At 45.7% G+C, this 26,834-nt stretch overlaps 1 protein-coding gene across 4 annotated transcripts in view; it reads right to left on the bottom strand.

Annotated features, from left to right (window-relative positions):
• Positions 1 to 7: 7 nt before the first annotated feature.
• LOC146516089 (NACHT, LRR and PYD domains-containing protein 12-like) overlaps positions 8 to 26,834 on the bottom strand; it is a 31,814-nt gene continuing 4,987 nt past the window's right edge. For 2 of the 4 annotated variants that reach the window (XM_085161970.1, XM_085161971.1), the window contains exons 3-15: positions 23,679 to 25,590; positions 22,486 to 22,662; positions 22,105 to 22,353; positions 21,851 to 22,021; positions 13,564 to 13,737; positions 5,069 to 5,118; positions 4,434 to 4,999; positions 4,272 to 4,327; positions 3,406 to 3,620; positions 3,028 to 3,287; positions 2,789 to 2,905; positions 2,568 to 2,709; positions 8 to 2,439 (exon numbers count right to left, since the gene is read on the bottom strand). In XM_085161970.1, coding sequence (XP_085018096.1) covers positions 2,120 to 2,439; positions 2,568 to 2,709; positions 2,789 to 2,905; positions 3,028 to 3,287; positions 3,406 to 3,620; positions 4,272 to 4,327; positions 4,434 to 4,999; positions 5,069 to 5,118; positions 13,564 to 13,737; positions 21,851 to 22,021; positions 22,105 to 22,353; positions 22,486 to 22,662; positions 23,679 to 25,501 — 4,320 coding nt within the window. In that variant the 5' untranslated portion in view covers positions 25,502 to 25,590 and the 3' untranslated portion in view covers positions 8 to 2,119. Of the gene's footprint in view, positions 2,440 to 2,567; positions 2,710 to 2,778; positions 2,906 to 3,027; positions 3,288 to 3,405; positions 3,621 to 4,271; positions 4,328 to 4,433; positions 5,000 to 5,068; positions 5,119 to 13,563; positions 13,738 to 21,850; positions 22,022 to 22,104; positions 22,354 to 22,485; positions 22,663 to 23,678; positions 25,591 to 26,572; positions 26,745 to 26,834 lie in introns of those variants that run through there. The other 2 variants (XM_085161972.1, XM_085161973.1) reach the window with 2 other exon arrangements.

Genomic DNA, 26,834 nt, shown 5'->3' with positions numbered 1-26,834 from the left:
TGTCTGTTTGTGATCATGTTGCATCTGTTTTTGTCTGATTTGTGTCGTAGTTTAGTCAGTTTACATCTATTTGTGGACCAATTTAGTTGTCTTGCATGTATTTGTGGCAGAATGTGTGGATCCTGTTGGACAGTTTTGTCTTAATGCTTCACTTTGGTTGTTGGTGTTTGTGCTCATTTTGCTTCTAGATGTAGACCTGCCATCTGAAAATCAGCACCTCGCCCACTTGGACCATTTGCTTTTGGTCCAGGGGTTAGCACCTTTGTTCTTTCACTGACCTTGTGGAGTAACATGAAAACAAGCACAAAGCAGTAAAAGCATCGTCAGTTTCATTGACCTGTAGACCCTTCTGCCCCCGCTCTTTTATTGCCAACATGAATTTATGGAAACTAAAAATAAATAAAAGTAGATGAATGATATAAATGTTTTGCCATTTTTAGTGATACTCATGAATTTTGAAGATGCTTTGTGGAGAAAAGGAGAGAGAGAAACATTAAACATAAATAAGTCAAATCAATTAATTATATACAAAGAGCAGTTTACGGCAGGATTGTTTGACCACTAGGGGGCGATAACAGACTACAGAAAGAGGTTGAACCTAATGCAGGTTCTTTCATTGACTGCACTGTTTGAATTCATTTTTAAAGGAAATAATCAGAGTTAGCGCCTCTGAACTTACACTTCTGTGTATAAAACCTGGCCATAATAATAATCATCTCAATTATATATACTTTATCAGACTTCTTTTTTAGATGTGTACAGTTTTGCATCTTAAGGGGTCTAAGATGAGGGGAGAGGAGGTGAGGAAAGGAAACTCACCTGTCCTGAAGCTTAGCAATAAGTAAAAAACAAGCCTATAGACACAAGCTGCAGCGGGTGATAAACATGTGGCTTCTTCTGCTTCATAAAGCTGAAGTTTTTGCCATGACATCGAGAACAGAACATCCCAGCGTCTAACATCAGCGTGCAGGAAATAAACGCTTAAACCACAGAAACAGCAAACAAACAAACACAATCAAAGCATTTTTATTGGAACTCGTGTGTTTAAGTGTTCATATGAAATGTCTGGATTCTGTTATTGCGTCAGTTCACAGAGTACAGCTCACAGCTATACAAACATTTGCATATATGTTTGCATACATTTGCAAACTCCCGATACCTCAGCAGAGCTGGCAATATCATTAAGGACTACTGTCACCCCAGTAATCAACTGTTTGAACTATTACCGTCAGGCCGACGGTACAGGTCACATAAAACCAGGACAAACAGATTCAGGGATAGCTTCTTTCCCAGAGCTATCAAAATAAAAAAGTAAAAAAATAAATAAGCACAAAACTATTAAACCTGCTTAACTATACTTGCCATTGTCACTATATTATGCTGCTATCCTGTATATATTGTACTTATTATTGTCTGAGTACTACGGTTGTTTTATTGTACTTTTTATATTTTACATTTATATTTATTTTGCATTTTGCACCAAGGGAGTGGCACTCCAATTTTGTTGTACTTTGTACAATGACAATAAAGGCTATTCTATTCTATTCTATTCTATTCTATTCTATATAGTGTTACGAGTCTTAATACTTCAATGATAAACACGATGAAAAACACACTTCCTGCATCGTCCTGTTCATTCAGACTGAAAGTCCCAAAAACTCAGCTGATGGTTTTTTCTTTTCATCCACCTGCTGCACAAATAACTGAAGAACCTTTATAACACAGTAATAACACGTTACACTCAACACTGCAGGCATTCGCTGCATTTTATTAACCTTTGTGTTGTATTTCTATAAACATGGTTCACGAGCACAGGAGGAGCTCTGCTGGCTTCACTGATCTGAGTCCAGCTCACATGATTCACCAGTGCAGGTGTGTCTCACTCTTTACTCTCTCTGTCCTTTTGTCTAACAAACACTAACATTTAGAAAATACATTTCAGACATTTTTTGCAGAATTTTCTTCTCAGAACTGGAAATTGAATTTTTCTTTTCTGGATATTTACTGGACGTCTCCCCTCACGTCTAAGCTCATCTCCTTTCTAAGAAGTGTGATCAGTGGAAACATAATCGTGATTTTAAGAAGAAAGAAAGAACATTTGATTTCACAGATTTGTGCTTCACATTAAGCCGAGCTCTTTGCACAGATACGGATCGTTGGCATAAAAGACGGCGATCATTTTTGAACTTGCTTCAGCTCCTTTCTTTCGCACCGTGTCGATCAGGTCTCGAGCTTTCTCGTCTCTCGGTTTGGCTCTGGCCGCTTCGCCCTCAGCATCAGTTACCACGGTGACGCGCTGCAGCTCGTCCAGCAGCTTGTTCAGAACAGGATCCGACACTTTATCCACGAAGTTTACGCGAGCGAGTCGCAGCTTCTCTGCTGAGGCGCCGTTCCCCATCTGAAGAGGACTTCCACCTGGAGAATCAGCCGAGGATGAAGCTGAAAAAGTACATTTAGAGTCAGAAACACAGTGAGCACATTTCAGAGCAACATTTCTACAGATCAGTGAATCGAACCAGGACAGCAGCTTGGATCTCTGTCAGGTTTCAGTCTGAGTTAAGGCTCACCGGGCAGATGAAGGTCGTGCTCCCACACTCGTGTCTCCTCGGGATCTCGCACCATCAGCATCACTTCCTCTGCGTTCGTTGTCAGGATGATCTCAAAGGTCGGGTGGTAATTTGGTCCGTAATTTTCAAAAAACTCTGCACGCTGAAGCGAAATGGAAACGCACAATTGAAAACAGCTTTGTGGACAAAGCGTCTGCTGACACTCAGCGACTGATACTCACTGCAGGCTGTATTTTAAAGTCGTGCGGGGCGCTGCTCAGACTGTACTTTTGACCTTTGTGGAAATAACAGAAGGACGGCGCTTCGATGTACTCTGAAGCAGTGTGCTGCACTTTCACCTTCAGAGACATCACAACATTTTCTTAGTGCATGAATCGTTTCAGAAAAGCAAACAGATGCAGAACAATCAGAGGATTTATTCATGCAGAAGCCATTTAATGATTTCATGATAAAGTCATACGTCGTGCAGAGGGACGTTTCCTGGCAGCAGCATCACACCGAGGATGGGGCGTGGCCTGTTTCTCAGGAAGAGCAGGACTTGGCCACGAATGGGTTTCGTCATGTAATTGAAAAACCGCTTAACGAGATCCCAGACGAGGCCAAAGGCGGAGAGGTGAGGGACGTCCACGACCACGTGAGTCTCAGTGATCTCCAGAGGCTGTATGATGCTCATGCCATCATCCGTGATGTGGACCACAGAGATGCTGTCAGAGACCAGTGCTGGGAAAACACACAGCTTCGTTCACTGCAACAGCCTCCAGAAACTTTCCATGGAAAGCAAATCAAAGCATTTTCTGCAGGTTTAATTCTCCTTCAGGTGTTTCAGTGGCGTCCTTACCCGGCTCAGGTTCACAGTGTGGGAGGTGCAGCTGACGTATAGAGTCCTGAGGACACTCGATGCCGAACAGCGGGCCTCCGGCCACTTTGTGCGCTGGTTGGAGAACCAGAGGATCCCAGATCAGAGTCTTGTAGGTGACCTCACTCTCACGAGTCACATCAAAGACCAGACCAGTCGAAGAACACTGGAACAACCCTGGACCGGGAAACAGGAACCTGAACGACACAACGGTTCAACATGGAGCTCATTTATGTAGCTGTTAAATTCAGTCTAATTTAATTTATAGACTGCAAGACTGTCGTCACAATAGAATTAAATCCAAGGCTTTATGTTATTATATTAGTGAGAGAATCCTAAAAGAGGAAGAAACATCTATGGCAACATCCTCCTTCAACGTTTCCATCAGATGACAGTTAGATGATCACATTCTTCTCTTTTAATTAAAACTGCAACTTTACTTACTCGTGTGTAGGAGTTGATGGTCTGCCACTGCCTCTATTCACCATGACTTTGGTATTTTAACCAGTTAAGGTATAACTAACCAAGGCATCGTTAAAGTCTAAAGCAACATTTTAACAAATGTGTGTGTTGGGAAGTTGCAAAAATATAAGATATAAAACACTCAAACTGACATTGAACCTTGTAAACAGCCGTATATTAATTGGTTTCCAGTACTCCATCAATTGGTGACCAGCATCTACTGTCATACACAATCTGACATTCAGACTCAACCAATCACACATTTGTTAAAAACAGTTTTTAATTGTTCCCACATTCTTCTTTGCACATGTAAAGCACTCTGAGCACCTCTGTGTTTGCAGAGGACATAATCTCACAGTGGGAACATCGAGGCTTGCGTGTCGTACCTGTATGAAATGCCTGTTCTTTCTTTTCTCATCTCAGGTGTGAAGCTTGATCGAGCCTAAAAATCCAGAAAAGGCAAATGAAATATTTTCTCCAGTCAAACAAACTTGTAACGTGACACCATGAGAGAACTATTAGTAGATCTACTATTATTAAACACTCACAGTTTCCATTTCCAGCTTCACCACCCTGCACAGGGTCAAAGTTCCACGATTAACAGTGAATGCTGGGTAGAGAGGCTCGCTGAAAGTGGTGTGGAAGCTATGAATGAGAGTTTTTTTGTCACCAGAAAGTGAATAAAAGGACAGAACGCCGGCTGGCCAGTCCAGAAACAGTCCCAGTCTCCTGCGTCTGGCCAGGAAGGCTTGGACGTCGATGTGTGGGACCGGTATAAAAGTTTCCCTCAACCCGTGTCGGAAGGAGTAACCGTTTGAATGGGTGATATTGAAACACCAGCTTTTGTCAGTCCTGTCAATTTCTGTGTCCCAGTATCCCTTCCTCGGCAGGCTCTTATATGCAACACCAATATTCACAAATCCTTCCCAGTCCACCTCCCAGTAGCAGCGCCCAGTCAGAGCCTCTCGACACAGCACCTGAATCGTTTGGTCAAATCTCTCTGGATGATCAGGATACGACTGCTTTTCTTCAGTGCTGCTCACTTTCCTGTCACATTCAGACAGGACGAGGTTTTCATTCACCGTGTTGGGGTCGAATGTGAGATCACAGGCATCTATGAAAGAGATGCAGTGAGTTAAGCTTCAGCTCAGTTGATGTTATAGAGAAACTCAGTGACACTTACACTTGTTCAGAAGCTGTGGGTCGACCCAGTGCTCTTCATTGTGGTCCACACTGAGGCAGAAGAGGTCAGGCTGTTATTATTAGTAAATAAACATGAAATAATCTAATATGATAAACACAGGTTTCGTCAAGGGACTCTGACAGGAAATTATTGCCTTGAGTTGATAAAATTAGTTCACAGATGGAGAGAAAACAACCTTATCAGAGATACAAAACTCAATAAAAAAAATGGTCCGAGGACAAGTAATGTGTTTTAGCGCCTGAAAGCAAACAACTCCTGTATGACAAAGGTGAAGCAGCACTCAGAGACATGCTCCACCCTGTGGGTTTGATCTGTGTGGAGAAGGATTCGGTCTTCTTTCATCGAGCAGTGTTGTCAAACTTTACTCCAGATAAGCATTTATAGGAGCAGGTAAACACTGATAAAGCCAAACATTTCTAACAGGAAAAGACGTTTGTTTCTGTATCCAATCATGGATTTCAGCTTTTAGCACTGCTGTGAGGTACATTTCTCAAATCTCACTTTGACCTGGTCATTGGGACAAAGAGATTACAATGTTCTCATAATGTTTGTTATCTACAGAACCCAGGATTATTTATTTGACTTCACAGTTTTAGAGCTGAGGAGCTGTTAGCCACTGGAGTCGGTAATGTTGCCTTCAGGTACAGGTATTAAAAAAACAACAGCCTAAGATTTTAAATCTTTCTATGTAAAATCCCATTAACCACTGTTATTTATAACACTTACTGACTGAACTGCAGTCAGCACTCTGTTGCTCATGTTTAACCGGGACCTGAAACACTACAGTGTTTTAAAAGTTTTAAAAACATGTTCAGTGCCAACTTCTGTCAGTACAAGCGTGATGTCATGTGGTTGGTTGGCACTTACATTAGTTTATGTTAGCCAACTAGTGACAAGATGGATACCTCAGAGGAAAATAAGGACACTGAAACTAAACATCAGTGTAAGAGGATCACTTTAGTGCTGCAACATTGAATTTATGTTAAACTCAGGATGTGCTGTCCACTTTACTGTCTGTCTTTAGCAGGAAGTGACTGTTCGGTATTTGGCTAGCTGCACTCAAACAGGCAAATCCAGCTGTTAGCCGTGATGGTGGGGTTTGTAAAGCACTTTATAAACGAGGACTGTGTGGAGGAGAGTCTGTTTGAGTCACCAGACTAACAAACTGGAGTCCGACACCCCAGCTTTTCCTCATCAGAAAGAATCATAATCAGCATACTTTATTAATCCCTAGGGATATTATGTGGGTTACAGTTGCTCCAGCACAGTAACATTAACAAAAACAGACTAGACTGTTTGACAGTACTATATGTTAAAACATAAGAAATAGCACAATATATACAAATCACCAAATAATAAATATCCAGGGTTGACAGATGTGATTATAAATAATCATCAAGAATAATGACAGCAACATTATCGAGTAAGAAAAGAGTGTGTGTAAAAAGGATGTAACCATTGCAGTGATTACAGAGTGTTAGATAGAGGAGTTGTACAGGGAGATGGCCACAGGCAGGAATGATTTCCTGTGTTGGTCAGTGGTGCTTTTTGGTAATCTCAGTCTCTTAATGAGCGTGCTCCTGTGGCAAGCCAGTATGTCATGGAGTGGGTGGGAAGTATTATCCAACAATGTCTTTATCTTGGACAACATTCACCTCTCAGACACCACCCTAAGGCAGTCCAGCTCCATCCCCACAACATTATTGGCCTTGCAGATCAGTTTATTGAGTCTGTTATCATCAGGAACCCTCAACCTGCTCCCCCAGCATGCAACAGCATAGAGGATAGCACTGACCACAACAGACTCATAGAAAATCCAGAGCATTGTCTGACGTTGAAGAACCTCAGTCGACTCAGAAAACAGATGACTCTGGCCCTACCTGTAAAGTGTAAAGTATTGCCTATGTATACTCCAAGGTATTTATAGTCCTCCACAATGTCCAAAGCAGGTGTTTGCAAGATGCAATCAGCAATAAAATATTCTCTCTTTTCCCAAACACAACCAAACAGAACTTGCAATCCTCTGCTCCAAAGGCGTGTAGTCTAACCACTACACTATCCAGCTGCATGGCTATATATGGCTATATATGGCAATATATAGCCATATATATAGCCATGCAGCTGGATAGCGTAGTGGACTACACGCAAGTTCGATTCCCGCCTGGGGTGTCTGTATCCAGTAAGGGTCCTAAGGCTAGACCCCCTATGCTAAGCAAGCCTACCGCAGACATGAGCGAAACAGATATATATGAAGGCATGCCGGCTTGGACGTCGCCCGGATCAACAAGGTCCGCGTCAGGTGTTGAGGAACCAGGGCACCCTGACGAGAAGTGGGCTACTGGAACTAGAAGGCGAGAGGAACTGACATGAAAGATAGGATCATGGCCAAGCTTAAAACCTGGACCCCCCGTAGCCGGTTACCAAGATTACGTGAAGTACCCTCAGAAGGTCTGCTAGATGATGTTAATGCAGCACTACGGACGATACCTACAACCACGATTACCAACACTAACAAGCTGATCTACAATATGGCAGCAGTGATCAGTGAGATGCTTGGCTACAAGTTGAACAGCCACAAGGGGCAGTACCCTCCATGGAGAAGGAGGCTAGAGGCTAAGATGGGCAATACCAGAGGCGCAAAACACCAGCTACTGGCAGACCAAGCAGTCAGCTGAGACTGCAGGACCAGACTGACCAACCTGTGCACTGCCTGGATTGATTACAAGAAGGCCTATGACTCAATGCCCCACAGCTGGATACTGGAATACCTAGAACTATATAAGATCAACAGGACCCTGAGAGCCTTCATCAGGAACTCAATGGGGATGTGGCGGGCAAGACTGGAGGCCAACCTCAAGCCCATAGCACAAGTTACCATCAAGTGCGGGATCTACCAAGGAGATGCTCTGTCCCCGCTGCTGTTCTGCATAGGCCTGAACCCCCTCAGTGAGATCATTGACAAGACTGGCTATGGATACCGACTACGGAGTGGAGCAGTTGTCAGCCACCTCCTGTACATGGATGACATCGAGCTGTATGCCAAGATCGAACGAGACATCGATTCACTGATCCACACTACCAGGATCTACAGCAATGACATCGGTATGTCGTTCGGGCTGGAGAAGTGTAGTCGGATGGTAACAAAGAGAGGGAAGGTAGCCAGAATGGAGGGGATCAAACTACCAGAAGGCAACATTGCAGACATAGAGGACAGTTACAAGTACCTGGGGATCCCGCAGGCGAATGGGAACCATGAAGAGGCCGCTAGGAAAGCTGCAACCACCAAGTACCTGCAGAGGGTCAGGCAAGTCCTGAGGAGTCAGCTGAACGGTAAGAACAAGATCCGGGCCATCAACACGTACGCCCTGCCCGTGATCAGGTACCCTGCTGGGGTAATAGGCTGGCCAAAGGAGGAGATAGAAGCCACTGACATAAAGACAAGAAAGCTCCTTACCATGCATGGAGGGTTTCACCCCAAGTCCAGCACCCTGAGGTTGTACGCTAAGCGGAAGGAAGGGGGCCGGGGACTGGTGAGTGTCAGCACCACAGTCCAGGATGAGACAACGAACATCCACGAATACATCACAAAGATGGCCCCAACTGACAGCGTGCTCAGTGAATACCTCAGGCAGCAGAAACCCAATAAAGTGGAGGAAGAGGAGGAACCATCATGGAAGGACAGGCCCCTGCACGGTATGTACCACCGGCAGATAGAGGAGGTGGCTGATATCCAGAAATCCTACCAGTGGCTGGACAAAGCTGGACTGAAAGATAGCACAGAGGCACTAATCATGGCAGCACAAGAACAAGCTCTGAGTACAAGATCCATAGAGGCTGGGGTCTATCACACCAGGCAAGACCCCAGGTGCAGGCTGTGTAAAGATGCCCCAGAGACAATCCAGCACATAACAGCAGGGTGCAAGATGCTAGCAGGTAAGGCATACATGGAACGCCATAACCAAGTGGCCGGCATAGTGTACAGGAACATCTGTGCCGAGTATAACCTGGAAGTCCCGAGGTCAAAATGGGAAATGCCCCCAAGGGTGGTGGAGAATGACCGAGCTAAGATCCTGTGGGACTTCCAGATACAGACGGACAAAATGGTGATGGTTAACCAACCGGACATAGTGGTAGTAGACAAACAGAAGAAGACGGCCGTAGTGATCGATGTAGCGGTTCCGAATGACAGCAATATCAGGAAGAAGGAACACGAGAAGCTGGAGAAATACCAAGGGCTCAGAGAAGAGGTGAGAGGATGTGGAGGGTGAAGGTAAAGGTGGTCCCCATGGTAATCGGAGCACTCGGTGCGGTGACTCCCAAGCTAGGCGAGTGGCTCCAGCAGATCTTGGGAACAACATCGCAGATCTCTGTCCAGAAGAGCGCAGTCCTGGGAGCAGCTAAGATACTGCGCAGGACCCTCTGGTAGAGGACCCGAGCTTGAAGGATAAAACCACCCGCAGGGGCGTGCTGGGTAATATATATATATGTATATATATGTGTATATATATATATATACGTATATATATATATATATATATCTCCTCCGTGAATCGCAACCTTATCGTGGTGGAGGGGTTTGTGTGTCCCAGGGATCCCAGGGGCTATGTTGTCTGGGGGCTTTTGCCCCCTGGTAGGGTCTCCCATGGCAAATTGGTCCTGGGTGAGGGACCAGACAAAGAGCGATTCAGAAGACCCCTATGAAAAAAACACCGAGGGAACAGTTTACCCTGCCCGGGATAGGGTTACCGGGGCCCCGCCCTGGAGCCAGGCCCGGGGAGGGTGCCCGGGGGCGAGCGTCTGGTGGCCGGGCCTTAGTCCATGGGGCCCGGCCGGGCACAGCCCGAAGAGGAGACATGGGCCCATCCTCCCGCAGGCCCACCACCCGCAGGAGGTGCCATAGGGGTCGGGTGCATTGTGTGCCGGGTGGCGGCCAGGAGCGGAGGCCCTGGCGGACTGACCCCCGGCTGCCAAGACTGGCAATAGGGACATGGAATGTCACCTCTCTGGTGGGGAAGGAGCCTGAGTTAGTGCGTGAGGTTGAGAGGTACCGGCTAGATATAGTCGGGCTCACCTCTACGCACGGCTTGGGCTCTGGAACCAGTCTCCTGGAGAGGGGCTGGACTCTGTCTCAGTCTGGAGTTGCCCCTGGTGAGAGGCGGCGGGCTGGGGTGGGTATTCTAATATCCCCTCGGCTTGCTGCCGGTACGTTGGGGTTTTTCCCGGTGGACGAGAGGGTTTGTTCCCTGCGCCTTAGGGTCGGGGAACGGGTCCTGACTGTCATCTGCGCTTATGCGCCGAGTGGCAGTTCGGAGTACCCAGCCTTCTTAGAGTCCCTGGGGGGGGTGCTGGAAGGTGCTCCACCTGGAGACTCTGTTGTCCTGCTGGGAGACTTCAATGCTCACGTGGGTAACGACAGCGAGACCTGGAGGGGCGTGATTGGGAGGAACGGCCTCCCTGATCTGAACCCGAGCGGTGCTTTGTTATTGGACTTCTGTGCTAATCACAGTTTGGCCATAACGAACACCTTGTTCGAACATAAGAGTGTCCATAAGTGCACGTGGCACCAGGACACTCTAGGCCGTAGGTCGATGATCGATTTTGTAATCGTATCACCAGACCTGCGACCATATGTTCTGGACACTCGGGTAAAGAGAGGGGCTGAGCTGTCAACTGATCACCACCTGGTGGTGAGTTGGATCAGGTGGCGGGGGAGGACGCTGGACAGACCTGGTGCACCTAAACGCGTAGTGAGGGTGTGCTGGGAACGACTAGCAGAGGCCCCAGTCCGCGAGATCTTCAACGCACACCTCCGGCAGAGCTTCAACAGCATTCCGAGGGAGGCGGGGGACATCGAGTCTGAATGGACCATGTTCAGCGCCTCCATTGCCGAAGCTGCTGCATTGAGCTGCGGCCGCAAGGTGGTTGGTGCCTGCCGTGGTGGTAATCCCCGAACCAAATGGTGGACACCAGAGGTGAAGGGAGCCACCAGGCTGAAGAAGGAGTCCTATCGGGCTTGGTTAGCCTGTGGGACTCCGGAGGCAGCCGACAGGTATCGACAGGCCAAGCGGAATGCGGCTCGGGCAGTGGCTGAAGCAAAAACTCGGGTGTGGGAGGAGTTCGGAGAGGCCATGGAAAAAGACTTTCGGACTGCCTCGAAGAGGTTATGGCAAACCGTCAGGCGTCTCGGGAGGGGAAAGCGGTGCTCTACCTGCACTGTGTATAGTGCTGGCGGAGCGCTGCTGACGTCGACTGAGAAAATTGTCAGGCGGTGGAAGGAATACTTCGAGGACCTCCTTAATCCCACTGACGCGTCTTCCAAGGAGGAAGCAGAGTCTGGGGATGAGGGGAAGGACCCGCCAATTTCTGGGGGCGAGGTCACTGAGGCAGTTAAACAACTCCTTGGTGGCAGAGCCCCTGGTGTTGATGAGGTCCGCCCCGAGTTCCTGAAGGCTCTGGACGTTGTAGGGCTGTCCTGGCTGACACGCCTCTGCAATGTTGCGTGGAGATCAGGGGCAGTACCCGTGGATTGGCAGACCGGGGTGGTGGTCCCCATCTTTAAGAAGGGGGACCGGAGGGTGTGTTCCAACTACAGGGGGATCACACTCCTCAGCCTCCCCGGGAAAGTCTATGCCAGGGTGCTGGAAAGGAGAGTTCGTCCGCTAGTCGAACCTCTGATGCAGGAGGAACAATGCGGTTTTCGTCCTGGTCGCGGAACACTGGACCAGCTCTTCATCCTCTCGAGGATACTTGAGGGTGCATGGGAGTTTGCCCAACCAGTCTACATGTGTTTTGTGGACTTGGAGAAGGCATTCGACCGTGTCCCTCGGGGTGTCCTGTGGGAGGTGTTGCGGGAGTATGGGGTGTCTGGCCCATTGCTACGGGCCATTCGATCCCTATACAACCGTTGCAAGAGCTTGGTTCGCATTGCCGGCAATAAGTCGGACTCGTTCCCGGTGGGTGATGGGCTCCGCCAGGGCTGCCCTTTGTCACCGGTTCTGTTCATAATTTTTATGGACAGGATTTCTAGGCGCAGCCAAGTGGCGGAGGGCTTTCGCTTTGGTGGCCTCAGGATCTCATCTCTGATCTTTGCGGATGATGTGGTTCTGTTGGCTTCATCGGGTGAGGGCCTCCAGCTCGCACTGGAGCGGTTCGCAGCCGAGTGTGAAGCAGCGGGAATGAGGATCAGCACCTCCAAATCTGAGGCCATGGTTCTCAGCCGGAAAAGGGTGGAGTGCCCACTCCGGGTCGGGGATGAGGTCCTGCCCCAAGTGGAGGAGTTCAAGTATCTCGGGGTCTTGTTCGCGAGTGATGGGAGAAGGGAGCCGGAGATCGACAGACGGATTGGGGCTGCAGCTGCAGTAATGCAGACGCTGCACCGGTCCGTCGTGGTGAAGAGGGAGCTGAGTGTAAAAGCGAAGCTCTCAATTTACCGGTCGATCTACGTCCCTACCCTCACCTATGGCCACGAGCTGTGGGTAGTGACCGAAAGGACGAGATCGCGGATACAAGCGGCGGAAATGAGCTTCCTCCGAAGGGTGGCTGGCATCTCCCTTAGAGATAGGGTGAGAAGTTCGGCCATCCGGGAGGGGCTCAGAGTAGAGCCGCTGCTGCTCCACATCGAAAGGAGCCAGCTGAGGTGGTTTGGGCATCTGGTAAGGATGCCCCCTGGGCGCCTCCTGGGTGAGGTGTTCCAGGCATGTCCCACCGGGAGGAGGCCCCGGGGCAGACCCAGGACACGCTGGAGAAATTATATCTCTCGGCTGGCCTGGGAACGCCTTGGTGTTCCCCCGGATGAGCTGGAGGAGGTGGCTGGGGAGAGGGAGGTCTGGGCCTCTTTGCTTAGGCTGCTGCCCCTGCGACCCGGCCCCGGATAAAGCGGATGAAGATGGATGGATGGATATATATATATATATATATATACACACATGACGCGGCCCTTCTAACAAGAAGAAGGGCCACGTCCTTCAGATTCTCACAATACACACACATACACACGCACATACATACGCACCAACATTCCTCTGTCTATGAACAGACGTATTCACTATTGTATTACTTTTGTATATAAATAAAGACAAGTGCAAGAACAGAGCGCACATCACAGGGCCCCCCACTCTGGTGTGAGCGCTCTGTGGCCGCCCTTGCAAGTAAAAACTGCAGCGTGTGTGTTTCTACTCTCTGACTCTCAGCTGAAGAAGTGTCTTTAGAATAAATCTCATGACAGACTGTTAAAGACAACCAAGAAAGTGAGAGAGAGTCTATTTTTTGAGTTAAACTACAAAACAATTCAGACTATTTAAGACAATTTAAAAGCATTTAATACATCAAAATCACAATTTAGTTCATTTTCAGAAAGGTTAAGCAGTTCTAGCTCTGTAGTTCAATATTTTGATGGTCAAGATGAAGAAAAACTTTATAGGGAAGTTATGAAATCATTTTCATAACTTAGTGTGGAAGCTACACAGTGTACTGACTTGAGTTTTTCCAGTCTACATTCTGGGTCTTCCAGTCGCTCCAACAGCAGTTTCACTCCTGACACCCCAGGATGGTTGTAGCTCAGGTCCAGCTCTCTCAGGTGGGAGGGGTTGGACTTCAGAGCTGAGGCCAGAAAGACACAACCTTCCTCTGTGATCCCACAACATGACAGCCTGGAGAGAAAATAGCTCTTACTAAAGCATAGCGGCTGAAGCAACTTTGAACTTGTTTTGCACATGCAAAAACAAGTATTGATAAAAATAAACTACATCCTTATTATTTTCTTTGGTTTAAACATAAGAGCATAATAATAATAATAACAATAATAATAATGTCCTGCAGTTTAACTAATTGGTGTGTGTTATCTGGCTTCATGGATAGATAGAGTTGGGTATCCTCAATGGTCTTTCAACAGTTTGAACTTGTATCTTTTCTGACACTTAGGGAAATAATAGGCCAACTGAAAAGCTCTAATTCTCGTCATGATGTGCTTCCCTCTTGCATTATCAATAATGCCCTGAACACTATTGGACCCTGCATCTTCTTCTAATGAATTCATCACTCTTATCAGGCTGCGTCCCTACTGCTTTCAAACATGCAATGGTGTAACCTGTTATCAAGAAAAGTAATCTCGATCCTAATGTCCTTTCAAACTACAGACTGGTCTCCAAACTTCCTTTTATGTCTAAAATCTTAGAAAAAATATTTCTTAAGCAATTACAATCCTTCTTGGAGACAAATGGAATCAAGGAAAAATTCCAGTCCGGTTTCAAATCTCACCACAGCACAGAGACAGCTCTACTGAGAGTTTTTAATGATCTCCTTGTAACTGCTGATGCAGGGCGTCCTGTGGTTTTAGTTCTACTAGACTTGACTTCTGCCTTTGATACTGTTGACCTCAACATCCTCCTTTCAAGGCTAGAACATGTAGTTGGCCTTAAAGGCAAATTGTTTTCATGGTCCAAATCATATTTATCTGAGAGGACTTTCTCTGTCTCTATGGGCAATTATTCTTCCTCATTCACACCCCTCTGCTGTGGTGTGCTCCATGGGGTCTGTGTTAAGTCTTATTCTGTTCTCTCTGTGTCTGTTACCCCTAGGACAAATTTTCACAAACATAATATTTCCTTCCATTGCTATGCAGATGATATCCACATCTATTTCCCCCTGAATTTGGATCTTCAGTCCCCTTTATTGCCTTTGCTCAACCGCCTGTATGAGGTTAAACACTGGCTACTGAACAACTCTCTCACCCGTAATGAAAACAAAACAAAACGCCAAATTTCCAAGGCAAAGCCCTGTATACGACGTACAGACCTAGAAAAGCTCATCCATGCTCTTATTACTTCGAGATTGGACTATTGCAATTCTCTTTATCTAGGCCTCCAACTTTCCCTCATCCAACACCTGCAACTAGTCCAAAAGGCCGCAGCACATCTTCTAAGCGGCACCAGAAGACATGATCATATTACACCTGTCCCAGCTAACCTTCACTGGCTCCCCGTCAAATACTGCATCGTTTTTAAAATCCTTTTGTACAATTTTAAAATTTTAAATAAGCTACTTAATTGACCTCCTTGACCTATACATCCCCAAGAGAGCACTTAGATCCTCTAATCAGTGGCTCTTAGTGCAATAAATGTCCCGAAGGAAGACTAGGAGGGATCGTGCTTTTGCTTTTGCCGCACCTAAACTTTGCCTGCCGATTGATGTCCGTGCGTCGGAATCCATTCAATCCTTCAAATCACATTAAAAAACCCACCTGTTTAAGCTAGCCGTTGAAACAAATTAGATTTAAAATTTTTACCCGGTTCAGGTTTGTGCCATGCCACTTATCTGAAACCTTTCCGTAATTGATAACTGTATTTTCTTCATCCCTCTATTGAAACTGAAACTGAATAAAACATTTGATTCTTAGAAACTGTCAAAATGAAGTAAATACAACCTCAGATGAACAACATGACATATTACACTGATTTGTTATTTACTTAAAAAAATGAAGCAAAATGCAGAAGCAGTGTGTGAAAAATTGATTGATTGATTGATCATACTTTATTCATCCCGAGGGAAATTGGGTTAAGGCTGCCAGCCGTGCCAGCGCCGTCTTACCCTCCGACCATACATACATTACACAAACATCACATGGGGAAGACAGGTCAGAGGGGTGTAACATGGAAAATGCACAACATGAGGAAAGATAAGGAGAAAAAAATAACTCCCCCCAGACTGAGCTCCAACAGGGAGATCAGTTTGAGAACAGAAAAAACACCTCTGCACATGAAAAAACTCTTAATACACCAAAGAAACACATGACAAGCAACAGGGATGGGTAAAGGATGAGAGACATGTAGACAGCACATCCGGGCCTGCAGCCTGTGCGCTGGTCTCCTTGATCCACCATCACCAGCGGAGGGGAATAAGCGTCGAAGGCATTTGGAGGTGGAGGGGGGATGAGTGTACGTCTGCATGTGTATATATATGTCTGTGTGTGTGTGTGTCCAGAGTTCAGCTGAGACAGTGTCCTTCGCCCTGCCAGGCTAAGTAAACAGTCTTCCAGCCAACCCAGGTGGCCTTGTAGGGAATGGGAGGAACAGACTAAACACAGTCGTTATCAGGGTGTTGTTGTTCGGCTCCAGCCTTGAGACCGCAGCTGGCGCCGAGGGGGTATCCGCATGAAGTGATGGTGCTTTTTACTTTAGTGCGAACAACTCATATGAATTTCAAAGCTGTTCTTACAGTCCACACTGGTCTCTCAATCTCCCGTTGCAGAGCCGTGAGCTTCTCCATGCTGTTATCAAACCTACGCTCCGTGATGTTGTCATTCTTGTGCTCAAAGAGCCGATTCTGAGAACTCACGACCGCAGTGAGCTTTTCCAAGATGTGATCCAACTTGCACTCAGAGGTGTTATTCTGAGTATTCACAGCAGCCGTAGCTTCTCCAAGATCTTATCCGTGCTGCACTCAATGAGCCCATTTTGAGAAACTCCCGCCTCGTCCCATCGTTCCAATCCCAGCGGGCAGCCTTGTGGGGGTTTGAACAGCCGGTCACGCTTTCTTAATTCTTCGATAAGTCAGGGCCAAGCCAGCTCCGATCAGCCAGAACCCTGTTACCATGGTTCAGAATAGGTAGATATCTTCAGCACTCAGGCTCACCCAAGCCCAAACTTCTCGTTGAGAAAGGGGTGTCAATTGCATTTAGGGACCAGTTGATCCAATCCATAATTCCTCTTTTAGGTTTTAGAGAACAGACTGTGAGAGAGTGTTCCAGGGAAAAGTAACACAAAAAACACGAGACTAGACAAGGACACAAGAGGCTAAGCAGGGAAGCTAAGGGAGAGGAGGAGGAGGAGAAAAGTGCGACCGCCTTCGTCAAGAGCAAGAGAGAAAGAGGAAAGAGGAAATCAAGTATAGCCTTACTGTTTCCATTAGAATTAAGAAGGTAAGTAGCAGCCAGCTACTGATTATCAAATGCACTTGATTAACTGATCATCAGGAAATTTCACAATTTACAAAAGCAAATGTTTTGTCAGTTTCCTGGTCTAGAGCATTTAGGTGCATGTTAATGCAGTGCTATGGAGAAAAGACACCAGCATTTATCTTTAACAAGGAACTGTTTCCACCTATCAGTCTGGGATGAGTTAAAGGCCAATTCTGAAGTCCATCATTCTCAAGTGGAAGACACTGAAGACAGCTGCCATGCAGTGCTCTGATAAATTGCTTGCATCTAAGTTACCCCTCAGATGCAACAGGCTCAGTTAACATTTTTGAGAAGTTGCATCTGAAACCATAAGACTTCTGGAACATGTTCTTGATCATCTAAGAGGGTAAAGGGGTGACAGGACAAAGGCACACTGGAAGAGGGTCAGAGATTCATAATAAGTAATGAGTAAATGCAGAGAGGTGTATAAACACATAGTGAGTGAAGAACAAACACCCAGCGCATCATGGGAATCCTCCAGCAGCCTACGTCTATTGCAGCATAACTAAGGGAGGATTCAGGGTCACCTGGTCCAGCCCTAACTATATGCTTTAGCAAACAGGAAAGTTTGAATCTTAAAAGTAGAGATAGTGTCTGTCTCCAAACTGGAAGCTGGTTCCACAGAAGAGGGGCCTGAAAACTGAAGGCTCTGCCTTATGGTGGACCACAAGATTTGGTGGTACATACCATACAGGGGCCTGCCCTTTTATTATAGTTCCTCTTCTTCCTCCTCTTTGTTGGGTTTCTGCTGCCTGAGATTGTCACAAATCCCCAAGCAAATAGAGCCCGAATCCCAAAAATTTCAAAGTCAGACCGCACGCCCAGCAGCGGTTTCAAAACAGTCCCCCTGTTGAGTGGTAACAGTGGTAAAACAGTTCAGGTGGCCTGCCACGGGCCAATGGAGCAACATGGCAGCTCTGGTGGGTGGCCAGGGATCCGCTGGTGCCGAAACGGTTCAGGTGGGGGACTGTGGACCTGGCAGCGTCGACGCTGCAATTCTGGTGTCCAACCACGGGTCCAGTGGCGCCAGAGGGACCTGACTGAGTGGGTCCCTCCGGTGGCGCCACAGCTGCAGACGTTTGAGCTGATGGTGGTGTAGCAGCCACTGGCGGTAGATTGGGCGATGATACAGCAGCAACAGGTGAAGTGATGGTGGTGTGGTTATAGCACGCAGTGAAGCGGGGGGCTCATTGTGAAACCTAACCCCACCCTATCATGTGATTTCCTGAGGTCAAGAAAGGTTTCACAGAAATGAAGAAGCTTCTTGGATGAGAGGTGAAACGTCTTCAAGCAACTTATAGAAGTCCAGACGCTTTTCTTTCCAAGCTCCTTAGACTACAAATACCTGGATGACTGAGAACCTTCGCAGACGACGAGGCTTGATCCAATCTAGGTATGTGTGATGATCTTCAGGTGTGGCTAGCCAGCTGGCAGGGCCACACCCACCAGGCCTAAAAGTGCCTTTCACAGCCGCACCCATACACGCACACACACCTGCCTATACACACAAGCATGGACACAAGAACAGCAGCACAGTGCAGAACAACACATAATATAAAATTAGTCTGCAACTGTTCATGGACCCTGGGTCGCTCAGACCCAGGTCACTGACAGAGGTATTCACTGAGCATGACATTCCTGCTCATACATGCTTGGAACAATCTTGTCAAGTGGATGCGCAATGAGATATCATAGAGTGGCTCAAGCACGTTCATCATATGTTTAAACCCCTTGTTTTGCACAACTGAATATAAATAAGCCTCATGTCTGCAGCTATAAACACCCCAATAGCTTTTGTAATGGCTTTAGCCCGGTCAGACTGGGCAGCAAGGGCTGCTTAAATGCCGCAAACGCCTCTGCTCCTCAACTTGGACCGCTAATGCTGGCCATGACTATCGCTTGACAGACTGACCACACGCACCATAAACATACTTTTTTTTTCTTTGTCGAATCTTCGGATCACGTTTGTGCCAAACCGTGGGGTGGGATCGGTTCGGATCACGAATCAACAGTAATACGTTGCACCACTAGTTCTAGGCATTACCAGGATCCATGTGTGGGGCACTGAGTCATAGGCGTTCTTGTAGTCAATACAGGTTGGTCAGCCTAGTCTTGCAGTTTCAGCTAACCGCTCAGTCTAAAAATAGCTGGTGTTTTGCGCCTCTGGTATTCTTGCCAATTCCTTTCTGTCCCCCACTCCTGTATTGAGCTATATGCCTGTCCATCTTAGCCGCTATGATGCCTGACAGGAGCTTCCATGTGATACTAAGGCAGGTTATTGGCTGGTAGTTGAATGGGACCATGCCGGTCCTTAAGGATCAGGAATGTCTGGCTTTGGCTAAATCCCACTTCAGGGTCTGCAGCCTTAAAGGCCGCATTTTAAGGCCGATTACGTCACCGCGACGCGACGAAGGCTGTCCCAATTCGAAGACTGCTCGAAATGCGGCCCTCAAATGCGTCCTTCATTTCCCTGAATTTTAAGGACGTGGCGGTGTAGACTTCGTGGCCCAACATATCCCAGAATGCATAGCGCGGCGGAGGGTGTGGATAATTTTGCCGAAAAAAACGGCGCATGAGGGGCGCCTGAAGAGTAAACTTTAAGTACTGAATATTATGTCACTTATTTATGTGCAAATGTTTAATAACGGAGAACATTAAAACATTACTGTTGGCCACATGTCGGCAAAGTCATGTGACATTAGTGACGTTTGTACTAACTTGGTTTTAAAGCCTTTACTTTAAAATATACGCCGTTCAATAGCTGAGCTTAATCAGAGAATGATCAAAGCTCATGTAGAAACAAACAAACAAATGAACAAAAGATTTTCTCCTTCATTTCTGTCAAACAAAGCTGTATGAAACGTTTCCAGCTGTTAGTATCATGGTTGCTAGGCAACCTGGGCAGCGCAACGGAGGCTACACCGTCCCATTTCGCACTTCCGGCCTTAGCGGTCTTTAAGTACGCGGCCCTTGAGGATCATTGAGGCTGCGTACTTTAAGGCTGCAGACCCTGAATTGGGATACAACATTTGGTTAGCCATCTCTCGTGGACTAGCAGCTGGTTCATTTGTGCTGCCAGACGCTCATGAAGTGCAGTCAGCTTCTTCAGCCAGTAGGCGTGAACCATGTTAGAGCCTGGTGCTGTCTAACTCTTCATACTCGAGACCCTTTCATGGATGTCTGCCACTGTGATGGTTATTGGTAACTGTTCCCATATGCTCTTCCACCATTTCAGAAATTTGTGGGTGTGTTTTTTTGTTTGTTTGGCTGGTTTTTTTTTGTACTACTTGAACACTAAAGTGCCCCTCAAATGAGATGACAGTGCCAGTTGTTGCCCACAGCACATTTAAGTTTGTAATGGACACCTGGCTCCATCGGCAAATCCTCAATGCCTGGGTGGAGCTACTGGGCAAAACATTACACCGTCAGGACTTCAGTAATGACTCTGATGAGGGAACGGGCGGTGGGCTCTGTGCTATTTAGTTATTCGGGCATGTGTGTGAATTGCAGAGTGAGTAGAGGTGAGCTGCCGATTATTTTGGGAAGTTTTGTTTTCTCCTGTGTTGTTAGACCAGGGATGTTAGACTTTGTCATTTCTTTTGTTGCTTTCTTGAAGAGGTCAAAGGGGGACCGAAGTTTAGATTTGGGTTTTGTTTGTTGTGTTGGCCTTGGCTCACCCTGAAGCCGTACACGCCCCCTCTATCGTTGTTCTGAATGCCATTCGTGTAAATAAATTGTTATAAAAAGCCCGATGCTATGGCTGTGTCTGTTTGAGCATGGGGAGTTGCAGGACACCCTCCTCTTGTTATGGTCGTTCCGAGCCAGGTCATAACCAAGGGGCTTTAAAAAAGCCAACAAGGTCTGATATTTAAAAAAATCTTTACCTAAATGAGTATTATGCTTTTCTGAACAAGCTGTATGCTTGGCTTTTTTTTACTTTTAGATTTTACACCTTGATTTAGAATTTAACTCTCTTTGAAGTGGCAGTCCAGTGGGGTTAGGTTGCAACCACTGGGCTGCCACTTCAAAGAGCTGGCTGGCATAAGCAAAAGGCGGTTCCCATGCCCCATCTGTCTCTCCCGGAAATGCCAGCAATACTCGGCACAATGGTACAAACCATACAACTAGCCCAATGAATGCGCCCTCCACCTCTCCTCCGCAGCTGAGCCAAAACCACACCCCAAGCCAAATCAATCTCTGGTTGCTGGTACTTCTGCTTACGCCAGCTTTCTGTAACTTTTGCACCCCAGAAATTCTACAACAGAATGACTGAAAAGAAAATAATCAAGATGCTACAATGGTCAGACTGAAATACTATATCGTGTCCTTAAGAGAACTGTGCATACAAAAATTCCTGCCAACCTCAATGAACTGAAGCATTGGTGTAAAGAAGGGTGTACCAAAATTCCTTCAGAATGATGTGAGAGATGATAAATTAATACAGAAAATAGTTACCTAACGTTATTGCTGCTGAAAGTGGTTCTCCAAGCTAATGAATGAAGCCCCATTTACTTTTGACACACTGCATCTGCACTTTGGTTCAATTAAAAAAATGGGACAGTGTAATATGCCATGTGTTATTCATCCAGGTTGTTTTTGGTATTATTAATAATGCAACAATACCTGCCACCATGACGTGCTGGCCAGTAACAGGAGCACATTTAGGGAGAGTCTAAGATTACCCAAATGCACTACTGAACGATAATTCCTGCCTGTGGATATCTCTGTACAAAGAATTGAGTGTGCATTTTCTTTTTTACCATGACTATATCTGAACTACGTTATGAGACCAGAGGGTGTATCAGTACCTCAGTGTTTCCAGCCTACATTTTGAACTCCCAAGTCCAACAGAGAGCAGTTGCACACCTGAATCCTGCAAGTCATTGCAACTGAGGTCAAGCTGCCTCAACTGGGAGTTGGAGCTGAGAACTGAAGCAAACACTTGACAGCACTTATTTTTCAGGTAACAGCCAGGCATGCTGCAGAGAGAACAAAATCATTTGAACATCATATATGCAAGAGAGCAAAATGTGCAGATGATCCCATCACTAATTGTATTTACCTGAACTGCTCCAGTTTGCAGATTGGACCGATCAAAGCAGAAGGAATCACAGTCAACAGAGTTAATTCATCAATGAAATCTTCATAGTTTTCATGTATCTTCAACTCTCTTGTATGATATCCACTGTAATCCTTTGGATAACTGTACATGCAGTTAGTGAAGCTCAGGACCTTCAGAGGTGATTGTTTTGATTGAAGGATTGAGGCCAGAATGTGACAATTCCTAAAGTCTAGAGAAAACCCAGATAACCTGTGCAAAACATATCAGGTATAAACAAAGGATACCAAGGATAATTTACTGCAATTCAGTTACTGGACATATTTTATCTCATGTTTTAACAATTTAACTAAAAAGCTTAGAGAAACAGTTATTTACACTGACCTCAGTATCTCCAGTTTACACTCAGGAAATCCCAGTACATCAATGAGAGCATGAGGAAAACCATCACTGACGTTAGAAAAACACACCAGGCACAACTCTCTTAAGCAAGAGTCTGCTGACTGAAGAATGGGCAGTAGTACACCCAGGCAATCATTCCTTATATGCCCACTCTTAAGTCTGTTGAATCAGAAGAAAAGTGGAGAATGGCATGTCATGGTGGGTTTCTTATTTTCCTGGGCAATGAGAAAACATAAGTAGCAATGAACACTGTATTAGCTAACATTATTGTATCATAGTTATCATAACATGTATGCAGCAGCCAATACTATCAATTTCATACCAGGACTAACATAGGTTTAGGTATAACACACCAATCTGGACAAGACAGAAAAGGAAGTGGATGATCCAGTCGATATACTCAGACTTAAGATCAACAGAAATGCCTAAAAGTTCTTTGCACAATTCACACCATGCACTGTTGTGTTTTTGACACAATGTATATTTCACTAGCTGGGCCCACGTCCTCATTTTAGGTTTGACAGCGTTTTAGTGGGCAAAAGTGATGCTTTGACATGAATTGAGCTGCGGTTTGGGGAAGGCCTCGAAGGGGACTGGTGATGGCTCCTGGGCCTGGCAGATCCTCATGTACTAAATAGAAATGAAGAAGTTAGAAAATTGAGAACAAGGAGGGAGGGAGGGTGGGGCACGTAAACGAGAATGAACAGCTTGCAGAACGGGGGGAAGCGATATAGATGACAACCGGAAGGAGAGTGTTTGGAGGCGTGGTCCTGCTCCTGACATTCCGATAGATAATCTCCAAAACATTTATATAATCCAAAATACTTCATTCACTTTAGTCATTAAAGAGTTCAAAGTCAGCAGAGTATATTACAATTTACCAGATTTTAACTAGGCCACTAGTATCTTCCAGATCCTCTCCTTGTTCCCTAGAAATCCCATTATGACTACTTGCAGGTGCACATTTGCATGCACACTTCATATAGCGTCTCTGATGTATCAAAATTGGAAACTTTCAACTAGATTATGTTTTGTTCTTCATATGTACTATCACTCACCAGTTATCCACAGCTGGGCTCACTTAATCTTGGCTATTTGGCTAAATGAATTTTCGTCCCATTCTATCTAAACAAACTTTTATTCACCTACTAAATCGGAATATTTGTACTACTTACACAGCCTTCTTGCAGTTCTTCATTTGCTGGATAAGTTTTTGAGTCCCAGTAGACGGTGTGACAGAATTTGTCAGATCAAGTTCCTCGAGCACTTCCCCTGATATCTGCATCATGGTCGACAGTACTGCACAGTCAATAGGTGAGAGTCTCGCTCCTGAATCCAGATACATTCTGATGTCATCCTGAAATCTCTCTTCCTTCAGCTCAAACTTGCAGAGGAAAAGGTTCATGTACCTCTCTCGTGGGATGTCTTTGACATGGAAATTCTTCAGGTATCCCTTCATCTCTTCGGTGGTGTCCGAGCTGCTCTTTACCTGTGGCAGTAAACTCTGCAGCACTGTTTGATTGGACTCCAGAGAAAATCCAAGGAAGAAACACAGAAACAGATCTAACTGACCTTTCTCACTTTGCAAGGCTTTATCCACAACCTTTTTCTGCAAATCCAGAAAGCTCAGATCTGTCGGGTCGACACCCAGGAAAGACTTCAAAGTACTGAAGTTGTCCGTCAGGATGCAGTGGTGCATGTAGAGAGCTGCAAGAAACTCCTGAAAGCTCAAATGCACAAAGCTGAACATCTTTTTCTTGTACAGGCCTCGTTCTTCCTTAAGAATCTCTGAGCAAAATCCACAAAACACTGACGCTTCATCAACATCGATGCCACTTTCTGTGAGGTCGTCTTCATAGAATATGATGTTTCCTTTCTGCAGCTGTTCAAATGCCAACTTGGACAGGTTTAAAAGCATGGCAGAGTTCTGGGCTTGAGACTTCTTCTGTTTGGACCTCTTCTTGGAGCTTTTCCCTGCATATTTCTGTCTTGTTCTTTGTGTTTGAATTAGTAAGTAATAAATGTACAGCTCTGTCATCGTTGTGATGCCGCGGCTCCTCTCATCACTCCATCCTTTCCTAAACACCTCAGCGATGATCCAGCAAAACACTGGGATATGGCCCATGAAATAGAAGCTGATCATTCCTCTAAGACGAGACAGGATTTCTTCTGCCTGATTAGCAGTGCTGAATCTCTTCCTAAAGTATGACTCTTTCTGTTGCTCAGTGAAACCTTGGACTTCTGTCATCTGGTCAATGTATTTAGAAGGTATCTGACTGGCAGCTGCAGGTCTGGATGTTACCCAGAGCAGAGCGCGAGGCAGCAGGTTGCCTTGGATGAGGTTGGTCAGCAGCACATCGACTGTTGATCTTTGATCTATTTCACTTATTCTCACAGCTCCATCAAAGTCCAGTGGAAATCTGCTTTCATCCAAACCATCAAAGATGAACAGCACCTGCTTGTGAACAAGCTGCTGTGTACCTTCTAGGGGTTTTATTTCAGGGTAGAAGTGAAGGAGAAGCTGCAGCAGACTGTAGTCGGCATCTCTGAGCATGTTCAGCTCTCTAAAGGGGAGCACAAAGATGAAATCAATGTGCTGGTTAGATTTTCCTTCTGCCCAGCTTAGAGCAAAGTTTTGGACAGCAAATGTCTTTCCAATGCCAGCGATGCCTTTCGTCATCACTCTTTGGACTGTCTTGTCTCTTGTTGGTTGTTGCTGAACATGAATTCTTCCTGGTTTAAAGATATTTAAGAAATCGATCTGTTGATAAAACACCTGTGAAAACGATGACTGCTGATCTGGGACATTAAAATGATCTAGAATCTCATGTGATATGGAACCAAAATCCTGATCCTGCTGAGTGACGTAGAGCTTTGTGTAGATGCTGTCAAGTCGAGAGCGATTATCCGATGTGCCCTCATTTATCCAGGTAAACTTTTCCTGGAGATGTTCTTTAACCTTTTGTTTAACACTGCCCACGACTTTATCCTGCTCCATGTTTGCAGCTCTGTCTTCTCCACACTGAACCTAGTTCTGCTGTCACTTGTTCTCTTTATAGGTGGAATCCTTCTGAAGGGATTAAAAACCTGAAAGCAAGAAAATAAATAAAATGTCCCTTTTCTTGTAGTATTACAGTGCAGTGATATCCATAAGCATTTGCTTTTTTTAATCTTTTTGTCTAAATAGATTTTCCATTTTTACATCCACACTCAACACTTTCGCACTACAAGTGAAGAAAATGATTTCAGACTAGGACTGGGCGATATATCAAGTTTCTTAAAAATATTGATATATTTTTATACGAGATATAAGATGTGACAATATATTCTCCGTTAATGAGTTACCGCGCATCGCCCCGTGCGTGGGGCTGGACAGCGTCAATGTGTTAGCGAGCTAACTGCGCTAACGAGCTAACCACGCTAACGCCATACAGCCCACAGGGGCCGCACAGCCTAAAATCCTTTCATTTTCTCAAAAGTTGACAGCACGCCTTTCTGTGTGAATTCTGGTTGTGCTTGATGACCGCGAAGCGATTTTATGTGGTACACAGCGCTCAGCAATCTGTCAAAAAATGTTTTAGTACGACTTTGGTAAGCTACGGAGCTGCACCGCTTGATGGATTGTTAGAGCATTACGGCTAGTGATGTTCGATTCGTGAACGAATCGTTCAATACTCGAGAATCACTTTACTGACTCGTGAATCATGATTCACAAGCCCAACTGACTCACTGACTCATCCCTGTTTCTGTTAGCAAACTAATTCCATTAGTAGAAATATATCTAGCTTAGAATTAAAATTGTGTGTGGGGGGGGAACAACAGCCAGTTTCTTAACAAAAGCATTTCTGCTCTGAACTGGAAGAAAAAACCCTGAGTAGAAGCTTATATCAAGAAAATAGCTCCTCGGTTCACAGTAGCATCGCTCTGCTAACATGCTAACAGCACATTTGAGCTACTCACCCCCTCCCTTCCTGTGCTGAATCGTAAGCGTAAGCGAATCACTCAGGACTCGCTCACCCCCTCCCTCCTGTGCTGAATCATAGAGCAAACGAATCACTCACTCACTCACCCCCTCCCTCCTGGCTCACAGCTTCTTCTTCTTCTTGGTTGGCAACCAATGTTAAGGCGCATTACCGCCCCCTGGCTCACAGCTCAGTGGACATTTAGATGAGAAAATATATATTTAACACATTTAAGGAAAATACTAATAAAATACAAATAAACAAATTAAATGTTTATTAAGCAATTTTGATAGGAAATTGCTTAATTTTAGAAATGTTTTTGCTCTTTTTTTGCTCTATAAAATAGTTGTTTTCTTTTAGGATCATTTA

Source organism: Neolamprologus multifasciatus, chromosome 6 (assembly GCF_963576455.1).
Source record: "Neolamprologus multifasciatus chromosome 6, fNeoMul1.2, whole genome shotgun sequence".
NCBI classification, from domain to species: Eukaryota; Metazoa; Chordata; class Actinopteri; order Cichliformes; family Cichlidae; genus Neolamprologus; species Neolamprologus multifasciatus.
This window is presented reverse-complemented; position numbering and strand designations above follow the sequence as displayed.